The sequence below is a fragment of the Neomonachus schauinslandi genome, chromosome 12 (assembly GCF_002201575.2).
Source record: "Neomonachus schauinslandi chromosome 12, ASM220157v2, whole genome shotgun sequence".
Taxonomy (NCBI): Eukaryota; Metazoa; Chordata; class Mammalia; order Carnivora; family Phocidae; genus Neomonachus; species Neomonachus schauinslandi.
The window spans coordinates 64,432,482-64,446,077 of record NC_058414.1 but is presented as its reverse complement, the minus strand read 5'-3'; the positions used below and the strand labels follow the sequence as shown (position 1 = coordinate 64,446,077).

At 40.3% G+C, this 13,596-nt stretch overlaps 1 protein-coding gene across 2 annotated transcripts in view; it reads left to right on the top strand.

Moving 5' to 3' along the window:
* The first annotated feature begins 3,561 nt into the window (after nucleotides 1-3,561).
* Nucleotides 3,562-13,596, top strand: part of HERPUD2 (HERPUD family member 2) — a 29,884-nt gene continuing 19,849 nt past the window's right edge. For both annotated transcript variants that reach the window (XM_021699306.1, XM_021699305.1), the window contains exons 1-2: nucleotides 3,562-3,898; nucleotides 4,075-4,474. In XM_021699306.1, the coding sequence (XP_021554981.1) occupies nucleotides 4,328-4,474 (147 nt within the window). In that variant the 5' untranslated portion in view covers nucleotides 3,562-3,898; nucleotides 4,075-4,327. The remainder of the gene's footprint in view (nucleotides 3,899-4,074; nucleotides 4,475-13,596) is intronic.

The window sequence follows — 13,596 nt, the reverse complement described above, 5'->3', positions numbered from 1 at the left end:
CACTTATAATAACCATGGCTGTTTCACAACAGGTCATGCTGTAGTGAAAACAAGTGTTCCTTCTCCTTGGAATGGTTCAAGCCAAAGTTGGCTGACTACCCTTCAGAGATATGGTGATTCTGGCAGTAGTTGGAAAACTGATCTAGATAACTTCTAAGATGTTGTTCCTGAAAGCCTTCTCCTCCTGAATGTGTCTTGGTATATATGAATATATTTAAATAGGAAAGTTCAGTGTAGTGGGAAGAGTCTGCATTATAGAGGAATCAGAACTAGCTGTGTGACTTTGGGCAAGACATTTAGCATTTCTGCACTTCACTGTCCTCACTACCTCTCAGGGCTGTTCTGAGAACTCATTAGATGACACATCCCTCAAATCACCCATTTGGCATTTAATGCATGGGTGGTTTTCTTCCTTCCATTTCCACAATATGGTTTATAATCAAACATCTGGGACCCATTAAGATTTTGAAAGTGTAGTGTTGAAACGAGCTAATTTTCCTAGGCTTTAAGTGTAGAATTTCATTGTTTTTAAACAATGAACTTGATTAAGATTTGATTAGATACTTTGTGGCACAGTGTTTAAAAAAAAAAAGACAAGTTTGGTGTAAGTAGAAATAGAAGGAATCAGAAACCAGATGGCCAACATCATCTTTGAAATTTGCAAATGCAAGATCATCACTTGACTAAAGTCTTTCCTCTCAAGATTATTAAAAAAAAACAACAACAAAATATCAAAACACCACAAACTGTATTATTCAACATCATAAAGTATTTTACCTTCCTGGAAGATATTCCAAATTTCAGTTAAGAAAAGTTCAGTAACAAGCACTTTATTTTCTTTAGATTTTTAGAAGAAACTGGAATCTCACAGAACGAATCAATATATACTTTTCTAGCTATCCTCCTTCCCACCCCAAAGATGAAAAGAATTGGAAAAAGTCCCACAAATACTGGAAATCAACTCATATGATTTACAAATAATTTTCTTTTAGATTTGCTTTACTTTGTTAACAAAGCTACTCATGGGCAGAAGTCACCCTGAACTACCGAATTAGCTACTAGGATTATGTGTACTGAATAGTTAATATTGTTCAAGTAGATTTAGTCTTAACCACCACAAATCCTTTATTATCTATTAGCATCACACCCTTAAGTATTCTCATTGGAGGCTGCCTTTAAGCAATAATGGTAACTGAAATATGCAATTGTTCTTTCACATTTCCATTTATCTGTAACATGTACAATGATCTAAATAGGCAGCTCAATGCTCGTAGAAGCCTTTAAGTAACTACAATGTTGCTTCTCCTCAATACTAACAATTTTTTCTACCCCAAATTCCAAGGTAAACACTATCCATATTTTGGGGACCACCCTTTCATACAATGTTCTATACACACATATACTTAACAAAAATGGGATCACATTCTAGTATCATTTATTATGGCCAAATTCAACAGCATCAAAAGCATTTCTAGGGGTGCCCGGGTGGCTCAGTCGGTTAAGCGCCTGCCTTCGGCTCCGGTCATGATCCCAGGGTCCTGGGATGGAGCCCCACGTCGGGCTCCCTGCTCCGCGGGAAGCCTGCTCCTCCCTCTCCCACTCCCCCTGCTTGTGTTCCCTCTCTTGCTGTGTCTCTCTCTGTCAAATAAATAAATAAAATCTTAAAAAAAAAAAAAAAACATTTCTAGACACTTAAATCAGGTGGCTGCGAAATTAAAAAAAATCATTTTTGTCTATATCATCCTTATAACCATATATTTCAGTCTCTTGAATGTTCATTACATTTTTAAATGTTTTTGTCCATACTAGTGAACCTCTCCTTTAAATAGTGAAATGCACATTCTGCCTTAATATTAGTAATTATTAATGTATATCTCACTAAAAATGTACATTTCACAGTACCAAGTGAAATGACCACATTACTCAGTCTGAGTCATGAGCATAAGTGACAAGAGTTGTAGGGTTAGGGTTAGGTGGTGATGGTTGTGGAAACTTCCTGGCTCAAACAGGAAATGGACAAAAAAGAAGTCTTAGGGCAGACAGCTTAGGACTTACATGGTCGCACAATGATGCCATAAAGGATCTAGCCTCTTTCAATTGTTCTGCTCTGCCAGCCTTGGAATGCAGGCCTCTGTTCTGTTTGTTGCTTCATGACTGAACTATGGCTGCTGCACCTCTGGCATATTCCTCAAGCAAGAACAACAGGTGTAGGACAGGATGAGCTCTGGCCTGCAGAACATGTGCATGTCCTTCCTTGAAAGGGCCAGTAGCAACTTCAACTTTTGTCTTATTGGCTGGAACTGGGTCAAACGGGCTACCCCTAGATGTACAGGAGTCTGAAAAAGTATTTTTAGCTAGAAATAAGTTAAAGTTCCATTAGGATGACTAAATACTAGGTAGAAAGAGACCAGGGTCTGCTACAGAAAACCCGAGTCATAGCAAGCTGTCCTCAGTACAAGACAAAAAAATAAAGGGGGCCTCACTCTTATTTCTGAAGAGCATTGAGAGGGTATGGCTCAGATATAGATGTCCTACCACAAAGACGGAGGTGAAAGAAGTCAGGGTGTAAGGGATCCTGCTGCATTACCTATAGAGAGGAAGAATTTCCCTTGGTCACTAACTCAATGGTAGCTAACCTTCACTAACCCTTCTGAAGGCGAGAGGGAAAAAGACTAGCTCTCTATATTACCTGCTTGCCTTCTCCTGTAAGTGGAAGCCCGTGAGAATGCACGTCTAATTTGCTGTACTGACCCCCAAACCCGTGCAGAAAATGGAGAATAAGTCAGTTTGGGGCAGTGAACATAACCTTTGCATTCTACGCCTAAGCCGTAAAACAGAAAAATAACACTACCATCCCTCTTCATCTCCCACTGAACTAAACACACAGTAGGGGCTCAGTAAGCACTTGCCGACTTCTGTGAAGACGAAGAGGAAAGAGATGGAAATTAACATTTGAGAGACTGTCATATGCCTGAACTGTACCAGATGGCTTACATACGTGGCTCATTTGCTCATCAACACGCAGTTAGCCATTACCGTTTGGAGAACTAAACTGAGGCTCAGAAAGGATAGCCAGGGTGACACGGAAAGTAGAGGCAGACCTCAGGTCTCACTGAAAGCCTTTGCTCCTTACGCAGTGTAGCCCATGGTCTCTCCGCCAAAGCTCCTGGTACCGTGCTTTGCAGACACTCGACACAAAACATTTGGAGCGGAAGTTTGATTCAGCATCTGGAAGGACACTAACTTTTGCAGAGAAACTCTTAGGATGAAGGAACACTTCTCAAATCTTCAGGGTGTGGTCAAAACAGGATGTGCTAGCGCCAGCTCAGCTAGTGGTGAGGCCTGAGCGCGGCTGGGGGACGAGACCGAGCGAGCGGTCAGGCCAGGTTGGGCTCCAGCACAGCCCAGCGGCTTCGCGGCGACCCGGAACTCAGCCGGCGGTCCCCCGGGCGGTCGGGGCGCGGCGGTCGGCTCCTGCTGGACCGCCTGAGCCCGGCGCCGGGGCGGGCCGCGCATGACGCACTTCCGTCCTGCGCCTTCCGGCTTAAAGGGGACCCAGACCTTCCTCATAACAACAACAAAACGAGCGAGCTCGCGCCGGGAGCTTGGGCTTCTAGTCCCCGCCCTCCTGCCACCTGCCGCTGCCTCTGCCGCGCCCTGTCCTGCGCCGCGCTGCCGTGTCCTGCCCGAGGGGTCAGGCGGAGAGCGGGCCGCGCCCTTTGGCCAACTTCTCCGGCGGCCATCGCGCCGCCTCGCGAGACCCGGGGCCGGGCCGTGGCCGCCGCCGAGCAGCAGGAAGGGAGCGGCCGCCGCGGAGGACGCCCGGCAGGACTGTGCGGCCGGCGGCCCTACCCGGGCGCGGAGGGAGGCGGTGGCGGGCTCCGCGGCCCTCCTTCAGGTACTCCTGCCCCGGTGGGTCGCCCTGAGCGGCTCGGCCCCTTCTCTGGCCCGCTTGGCAGGGCCGTCGCGTAGGGGCCTTGTTGCGTTTCAGCTTGGGGGTCGCGGCGGGGGCGGGGCGGTGACTCCCTCCCTTATCATTGCTTTCTCTCTTTTCCTCCCGGCCTCTTTCCGCAGTCCGGAGCCCGGCGGAGCCCGGACCTGGCGGGGAAAGCTGCACCCACGGCCGGGTCCCCGGACCCCGCCGCCGCCACTGTCCATCATCCTTGGTACCGGCAATGGCCCTTGTATCGCCCGATGCACTTGTGACTGACTTGGACACAGAATATTAAGAACCTACTTGCTGCCGTCCCTGTACCAGTCGCGCCGGCAGTTACCACCTCGGCTCATTTGGGCTGCTCCTCTTGACTCTGTTCAACTCGGGGGCACCATGGACCAAAATGGGATGGAGATTCCTGTGACCCTCATCATTAAAGCACCGAATCAGAAATACAGTGACCAGACTATTAGCTGCTTCTTGAACTGGACCGTGGGGAAACTAAAAACACATCTATCTAACGTGTACCCTAGCAAACCAGTAAGTGTCTAAAAGCTGGGCACAGCTGCTCTGGTCAGCAACTTTTCGTGCCATGCACTCCCGTCTCTCTGTTCATCCCCTCCCCTCTTGAATCAAATAGGTCTTTTGCTAGACTGCGAAGTATTTTGAGTTCCGAGGTGTGTGTGTGTCTCTTGAGTGTCTCAACCATCATTAATATCTTCCTCATGAGGTTCAGTTAATTAGTAAGAGTACTGTCTACAAAAATATCAAGGGACATAAGAATTGATAGGCATAAAAAAGGGCCATTTTCATTGGACTTAAGTCATCGGCTTAATATGGGAGAGACAGATGGATCCTTAAAAAAAAAAAAGATAAACCCTGCAACCTATATTAAAGCTTTTATTGCTTTAGTTAGGCATTGGGACTTCTAGAAGAACTACAGAAATAGGGCAGTTATTGCAAAAACAGGAGGTTTAGAAAAACAACTCTTAGTTGGCCTTATTTGTTTGTCAGTACTTTTGATACAAATATTTTTAGTAGAGGAACTAAAAACCCTGAGGTATTTAAGTACTTGGAACAAACTAGATGGAACCCTCATTTTTTTTAGATCTTTGGTTTGAAAGTTAAGATTTACACAAGGGGTAACAAATTTATTTTAAAGTTTTCTCCTTTACAGAAGATTTCCTATTGCATATGATTCATTTTACACATTTTCAAGGTGGAAAATAGCTTTTTGGAATAATCAGAATTGAAAGTCATAGACTTACATAGTACTATTTATAACATAGCCTGAATATCATTCCTAAGTATATAAGTATATACTTGAGCATATATCTAAGTGTGTGTGTGTCTCTCTCTCTCTCTATAACGTGTGTTTATACATTTACATTTAGATATATGCTCAAGTATGTGCTTATGTGAGATCTTTATATTGTATGATTAAACTAAAAGGGACTTGGTTTGCAGTATGTTAGACCAAGAGTTACCACTTCTCTAAAACTTTTTCTTTTTCAAAAAGTATCTAAGAGAAGAGTGATGTGAAACCCATTTGCCTTACCTGCACCCAGAAGAAGCCAGTTTTTGGCAGGAGTTCTGCCCTCCTAGTACTAATCTCTAGTACCCATATGGATCAGTTGGCTGCTGGAGGACAGATCAGTTGCAAACTTTGCTGCACTGTGTCTCCCTAACCCACCTGCTGCTTGTACACACACTTCCAGGTTTAACTGTGGCAAACCTGACTTTTCTCTTCCAGCAAGTCATTTCCAAGTGAATTGTATTATTTTTTTTAAGATTTTATTTATTTATTTGACAGAGAGAGTGTGTGCACAAGCAGGGGTTGCTGCAGAGGGAGAGGGAGAAGCAGATTCCCCACTGAGCAGGGAGCCCAATGAGGGGCTCGATCCCAGGACCCTGGGATCATGACCCGAGCTGAAGGCAGATGCTTAACCCACTGAGCCACCCAGGCACCCCTCCAAGTGAATTGTAATATTGAAGTTCATTTCTAGTTAATGAGAGTGTGTGGAACTGGGGGTGAGGACCATGTGTTTGTCTTAGAACTTCACTGAAAACTTCCTGTGGTTATTAGATTTGACAGGCTTACATTCTAACTTACTTATCACATGAGAACTGATTTGAAGTGTTTTAGTTGTTGAACACACCGACTGTTTCATGATACCCCATAGGTAGTCTTCAGTATAGGAATTGGAGTACTAAAAGTTAGATGGTTATTTAGAACAGAGAACATTTTGTAATATAGGCAATATTCTATTAATGTATTATGAGGGAAGTTTGGGTTCTTATGAGCACCCACAAAGACTGCTTAACACTAATTCTGTGTTTAGGTGTCTTAAGTGCTATTTGGTGTTTAACAGAGATTATTTCTTATTCCTGATTCTTTGCACATCTGCCTGGTGGAGGTGGATGATTTGGAAGCAGAGTACGGTTCCAGTGCCTTGTAGAAGCAAGTGTTCTCCAGTAAGGAGTAGAAAAGTGATGGCTCTGGTCAATACTGCTCTAACTGGGTCTGATGGGCCAAGGGCGGGTGGAGGGCCTTGGTCCCTGTGGGCAGTGGCTTCTAGGAAAGTAAATAGGAGCTGCTGGAGGGAAATAATGGAGATTTGAAGTTGCCCTTTTAGGATCTCTAAAACAGGTCACATGTCTACTGCTGTTAACAGAATTCTGGCTAAACTCTGCAAGAGTGTGTATAGTCTTAAGATTTTAGCTTTATGGTCAGGTACTGATTTGACTTAATCACAGATAATCTCCACATGAATATTTTAAATTCAATTTTCCATCTGTCAATAAACCCACAGCAAATATACCCTTTCCCACCAAAGCATATTTTCTTGGGCTTCATTTATTTATTTAATTAGGAGTTTATTGACCTGGCATTTGGGTGTCTATATGTTACGCATGAAGGTGATGACGATTCCTTTGCTCTTCTGAAGCTCAGGTCTAGTGGGGCATACAGATATGTAAGTAAAAAGCTGTAATATTATGTGACTGGTGTTATACAAGAGGGGTGTACTGAATGCTGTAGGAGCATAGGGAGGGAATGGTCATCTCAGAAGGGAAGGTAAGGGAATGTGTAGCTGTTTTAAGAAAAGGTTCACAGTGACAATGACATTTCTCTTTCTTTTTTTTTTTTTTTTAAAGATTTTGTTATTTGAGAGAGAGAGAATGAGAGAGAGCAGGAGAGGGGGAGGGTCAGAGGGAGAAGCAGACTTCCTGCTGAGCACGATGCGGGACTCCTGATGATGACCTGAGCCGAAGGCGCTTAACCAACTGAGCCACCCCAGGCGCCTCTGGGGACATTTTTCTTAAAGAGTTGATAACAGTTTTAAGCAGACAAGATGATAGCTGTTTTTTTTTTTTTAAACCTATTATTTCAGAGGTAATGTTGCTTTGATGATTCTCAACGTAATGTAGTACTTTTAAATAAAAGATTACAGATCCATAATGGGCTACGGAGGGGAAGGTGTCTTCCAGTTAGGAAATAGGGCAGTTGCCATATTTATGCAAAACTTTACGGTGCCATCACTAAAAACCTCAGATGTGGAATTGAACTCTTTTGGAGTTTTGTTTAACTTTGAATGGTATTGATAATTGGTTTAGGACTTGGTGTAGGAACTGGAAAGTGCATCAGTTCATGTTGATAGTGTATATAGATAGTTGTGAATTATGTTCTGATATGCCATTTGTCATCACTTCATGACTTTACATTTTCAGATCCTGAAATTGGCCTGTAGTGTGAAATAATTATTCTGTAATTTGGGTAATTGCCCCGGGGGCGTGAAGATACCTGTCAAGAAGGCCACTTTTACTTGACTAGTTTCAGACATTGATCTAGTTTAGGTTTATTTGCTAGAGATGTAAATATCAAAATAGTTGAACTTTCTTTTTTTTTTTAAAGATTGTATTTATTTATTTGACAGAGACAGCAAGAGAAGGAACACAGGTAGGGGGAGTGGGAGAGGGAGAAGCAGGCTTCCCCCGGAGCAGGGAGCCCGATGCGGGGCTCGATCCCAGGACCCCGAGATCATGACCTGAGCCAAAGGCAGATGCTTAACGACTGAGCCACCCAGGCGCCTCTCAAAATAGTTGAACTTAATGTTATTCAGTAGAATGCACTATCCTAGAGAAAACTTAAAAAGTAAGGATCTCTAAGTCTGATTAGGCATCTTTCTCATTATTGCTTCTTTCTTACTCTCTGTTCTCATACACAAACAATAACTAAGATGGACCTGACTCTCCCTGAATTCAGTTTTGAGGATAAACCTTTCTGGGGCTTGCCTTGGCTCCTCATTTTACAGTCTTGAGGTCAAAATGCCTGTTGAACATGTCCCTCAGCTGTGGGTGGATTTCCTTTGTCTGGGTGCTTTCTTTTGTTAAACTAAAGCAGTCAATATCGTTACTTAACGTCTTCTAGCTCTCCTGCTCAGCTAGGAGGTTTGTTCTGCTTTTTCAAATTGCTCTGCGATTCCATTAGAATTAAATAAATAGAAATAGAACCAGTTGTATAGGTTCTGTTCTGAGAATATAACATTCCATAACCAAATTGCCTACAGTTCAGATGGAAGTCTTAATTTCATTAGTAGTGGAAGAAGCTTGAGTAATATAATTTGAGGTTTATATCTGCCTCATTTTTGTAATTCCCTATTACCTTACTCAGGCAGGTCATTTTTAAAACTTACTTAACTATCTCAGAACTGTTGACTTCAAGGGGCTTATAATCCATATATATAAATAATTTTTGTTTTATAAGACTTGTCTTTACAATTTTAGTGCATATGTTTAAGAGGGTTTCATGTCACATAGCAATATAGTTCATATTTTTAAAACTCTTCGAACAAAGGATATTATTAAATTGAATGTGAAGATTGATGAAAAGTTAAGTTTTGAATGAGTGCTGACTAAATTTGTTTTATTTTTAATTTTTTTATTTTTTAAAAAAAGATTTTATTTGTCAGCGGGAGAGGGAGAGAGGGAACACACAAGCAGCGTGAGCTAGGGAAAAGCAGGATCCCTGCTAAGCAAGGAGCCTGATGCGGGACTCGATCCCAGGACCCCAGGACCCTGGGATCATGACCTGAGCTGAAGGCAAACGCTTAACCAGCTGAGCCACCCAGGCGTTCCGAAATTTGATTTAACTCCTTTGTAGCTTTTCCTAATGTATTCTTTTGGAAAATAACAGTACTATGTTTTGTTTAATCATGCATCAGTTTTTAAAATAGGATTTATCTAGAACTTTAAGTTTCTCACCTCTGCATTACAAATAGTGATTTCATGGTCTCAAATGCTGTTATTTAACTGTCATAGTTGGTGCTCAAATTTTAAACTTCCATTTACTCTAAGTGGTTGCCATGTATATTAGGCATTCTACTAAGTACTTTGTATGTTTTATCACATTTATTCCTCATAGACACCTTATGATGTAAGTTTTATTTATTAGCTCTATTTTATAGATAGGAAACTGAGGCTTGGTGATAAAACTCCTTAAGTAGTAGAATTGGAATTTGAACCCAGGTTGGTCTGACTTTCAAGCCTCGGTGCTTAAACCATTAATTCACATTGTATATGATGGTTATATGTGATAAGATGAAGAAAGGCATTTAGGGACCTGGCCATCTTAGCTATATGCTTGCAAACTGAAAAGAAATGAACTATAAAAGAGGTGTATGTGTTTAGGTGGTTTGTCATTTAAAGGCTGTAGATGAATGGATAACATAGCTTTAATAGTGTTCTAATGCATGTCATGTTAGTGTGTGCTATTTCTGTTTATTTTGATATATTTTAGGGAAGATATGGGAACCTAGTATCTTAAGACCTCAAAGCACATTGCTTTGCTTTATCGTTTTACATTCTTGCTTGTTTTTATGAACCATAGCAGTCACGTATTTTGGCATTCTCTGTTGTATGTATACCTGATTGCAAATGGCCTGTGAGTGGAAGCAGCTAAGCTGGGGATGTCCCTTTGGAGTTCTAGAGAAAATTATTTTTTAAGCTCCTGTTTGCTGCTTTTGTTTACTGTTGTTGCAAGGAGATAAGGGGTAGAGGCAGTTTGGGTAAACCATGCATCCATTTACGGTGCTTCTGAATTCTTTGGGGCTTGAAATTGGGTGAATTTAGTGGGAGTGGGAGGAAGATACGTTGCAGTACAAATTCATAGAATTCATTTCCTACAGAAACGATATGTTGTGCACCTTCTGGGAACCACCTCTTTAAAGCTATTTGGCACTTGTGACTGAGCTATATGTAAGTACTGAAATACTAATAATTACCACTTGCAAAGGACTTGGGTTCTAGTTCTTTGAACTAACATGTAAGTTGAAGATTTTTTACTAAGCTATTTGATTGTGTTGATGTCAGATATACTAAGAACATGATTTTTTTTTAAGCCATCCATAATGAGAGCTTGTATTTAGTTCCTCATATACAAAATTTAATCTTTTGATACCAGCAAGGTGACTTTCTAGAAATATGAAACTGTTGTTGGCTTTGTAAACTCATCTATCAGACTCTTGTGAATATTTTAAATGCACTAGGGATGCATAGTATTTTGTCTGTTTTTGATATCTGATTAAATAGTAAAAAGTCAGATACTTTAGATAGTATATGTAAACCTTTTAGGAAGAAAAAAATCTCCCCACTTTATGATTTATTTTTGCATGTTATACTAGCCGATGAGCTTTCCTCACCTTGGTTTTTAGTAATGTCTGTTAAGTGAGTGGCAGAATTTTTGGGGTCAGCTAGTTAAGCAGGTATTTGTTTGGAGTGGCCTAGTTTTGTCTCTCGGAGTACCATCCTTGGAGTACCATCGGGATGTTTCTAACTTGGTAATTTAGCTGCCTCTACTCTACCATATAATACCAGGTACCGTGTATCACTAGGCTTTGTCTAGTGGTAAGCAGTGGAGGCAGTGAAAGTAGCATTATCTGATAGGATTTGCTGGCTATTCCATGTAGGGTGTGAGCAACAGGAAGAATGGTGGTGTTAACATAGATGGTCAAGTATATATGTATCTGTGTAGCCAGTATCTTAACAGTAGACTTTTAATTGACAATTTAATTAGTACTTTGTTTTAGATTTACCAATCCTGAGTCTTCTGGATTTTTATATTGAAAGGGTACCACGTGATTTTTTATTTTTTTTAATTGAGAGAGAAACGAACTTTTATTATGTTAAGCTACTGAGATTATGGAGTTTGTTATAGCAGGTAGCATTACTTAATACAGAAATGGATTTTTCAGTCAAGATAAATGATGCTGTTATTAGCAGGTCTGGATAAATAAAATTGTGTCACTTTTATTAGTGAAATTGAATTTGAATTGAGATCTCAAAATCTGTGTTTTTCCTAATACTCTAGTTTATGATCCAAAATGGCTAGTTGAAAGTTCAGTCAGTTGATTACTGTGCTGTTTGTTATCATATCTAACTACTGGTTTTCCAGATATTTAAATTAATTTATTGATATTTAAAGTGAAGAGGCAATTTAGTGACATAGAAGAATTTTCAGATCTTCTCACCTAAGTTAGGCACATGAAAATTCCTTTTTCTCTGTTTTTCAGTCACAGTAAAATTAAAGAATTCCTTTCTCCTTTTAAAATTTCTGATTATTTGAAGGCATTTGAATATTTAATTTCAAGAAACAATTTTACTGAGATATAATTCACACACTGTAAAACTTGCTCTTTAACATGTACAACTCAGTGGTTCTTAGTTAATTCACAAAGTTGTGTAGTTATTATAACTGTCTAATTTCAGAACATTTTTGTTACCTCAAAAAAGAAAACTTATACTCACTAGTAGTCACTCTCCATTCTTGGTAACTACTGATCTACTTTCTGTCTATAGATTTGCCTATTCTGGAAATTTCATATAAATGGAATCATAGTATATGTGGTCTTTTTTGTCTGGCTCCTTTCATTTAGCACAATGTTTACAAGGTTCACCCACATTATAGTATGTATCAGTTCTTCATTACTTTTTATGGGCGAGTAGTATTTATTATATGTATTGATCATGTTTTGTTTATTCATTCATCAGTTGATGGACATTGGGGTTGTTTCTACTTTTTGGCTATTATGACTAATGTTGTTATGGACATTCTTATGCAAGTTATTATCTGCACATATGTTTTCAGTTTTCTTTGGTATCTAGGAGTGGAATTGGGCATCTCCTGAGTCATTGGGTAACTTTTTTTTTTTAAGATTTATTTTATTTATTTATTTATTTTTAAAGATTTTATTTATTTGACAGAGAGAGACACAGCGGGAGGGGGAACACAAGCAGGGGGAGTAGGAGAGGGAGAAGCAGGCTTCCCGCCAAGTAGGGAGCCCGATGTGGGGCTCGATCCCGGGACCTTGGGATCATGACCTGAGCCCAAGGCAGACGCTTGATGACTCAACCACCCAGGTGCCCCAAGATTTATTTATTTTAGAGAGAGAGCATGAGCAGGGGGAAAGGCAGAGGGAGAGGGAGAGAATCTCAAGCGGACTCAGCTGAGCGTGGAGGCCCCTGCAGGGCTTGATCTCACGACCCTGAGATTGTGATCTGAGCCGAAACCGAGAGTTGGCCGCTTAACTGACCGAGCCACATAGGTGCCCCCTGTCGGGTAACTCTTTGTTTAACTCTCTGAGGAACTGCCAAACTTTTTCATAGAGGCTGTTCCATTTTGTCTTCCTACCAGCAGTGTGTGAGGGTTCCAATTTCTCCACATCCTCATCCATACTTGTTTTTGCTTCATGTACTTTGTGGGGGGTGTGCCATGTAATTTTGTTATTCTATTGTATTCTGCCTTTTTGAAAATTGATGTTCCCTTGTTGTGGAAAGATAAAAGTTTATTCAAAGTTGACCCAATTGATATTTATTTTGTTGACTGTGGTAACATTGCAGTTATTTGAAACAAAAACAAAAACAACAAACCAACCCAAAAACCTGTTCCAGATACATACTGTTTTTACAGGTGAGAAGAAATGATGTGTGATATTTGTTTTAAAATTCTCTTTCCCCTCAAAAAGGCAATGGGGGATAGATGAAACAAGAATAGCAAAATACTGATAATTGTTGGAGTTGAGTATTTGGGAGTTCTTGAAGATGGTACCTTGGGGTTCGTTTTGTTCTCTCCACCTTGTGTATGTTTGAGAATTTTCATAGTAAAGTAAAAAAAAATTCGTAAGACTGATGTCCGTTATGCAGAATGTTTTGACATAGAAGTATCTATTAAATGTTTGGACTGATGGAAAAATAATAGTTTATGATGACTGTAGTATTTATCAAAGAAACTTTTTTAGTTTCCAGCTAAATTAGTAAGTATATTATGGAAACTTATAATTTTGTCCAAGGGTTAAATCAATTATTATCTACTTAGCTTTTAACTTATGTTATATAATTCACTATTCATTCCCCACTCAATATTTATGTGTATTGATTGAAATTTCAAGATTTGTGATATGTATTTTAAAAAAAAAACACCTCTTGTGTTAATTTGGTTGTTTATATACAGGAATTTGAACTTGTGCATTTTAGGAATGGCACACTCAAAAATACTTACAGGGAAAGCTAGATTATGCCTAACAGCTAAGTATCTTGGAAAGACAGCTGTACCTTTCCCTTCATCTTGGGTACCTAAGAAACCCTGAACCACAGATCTTACTCAGTAT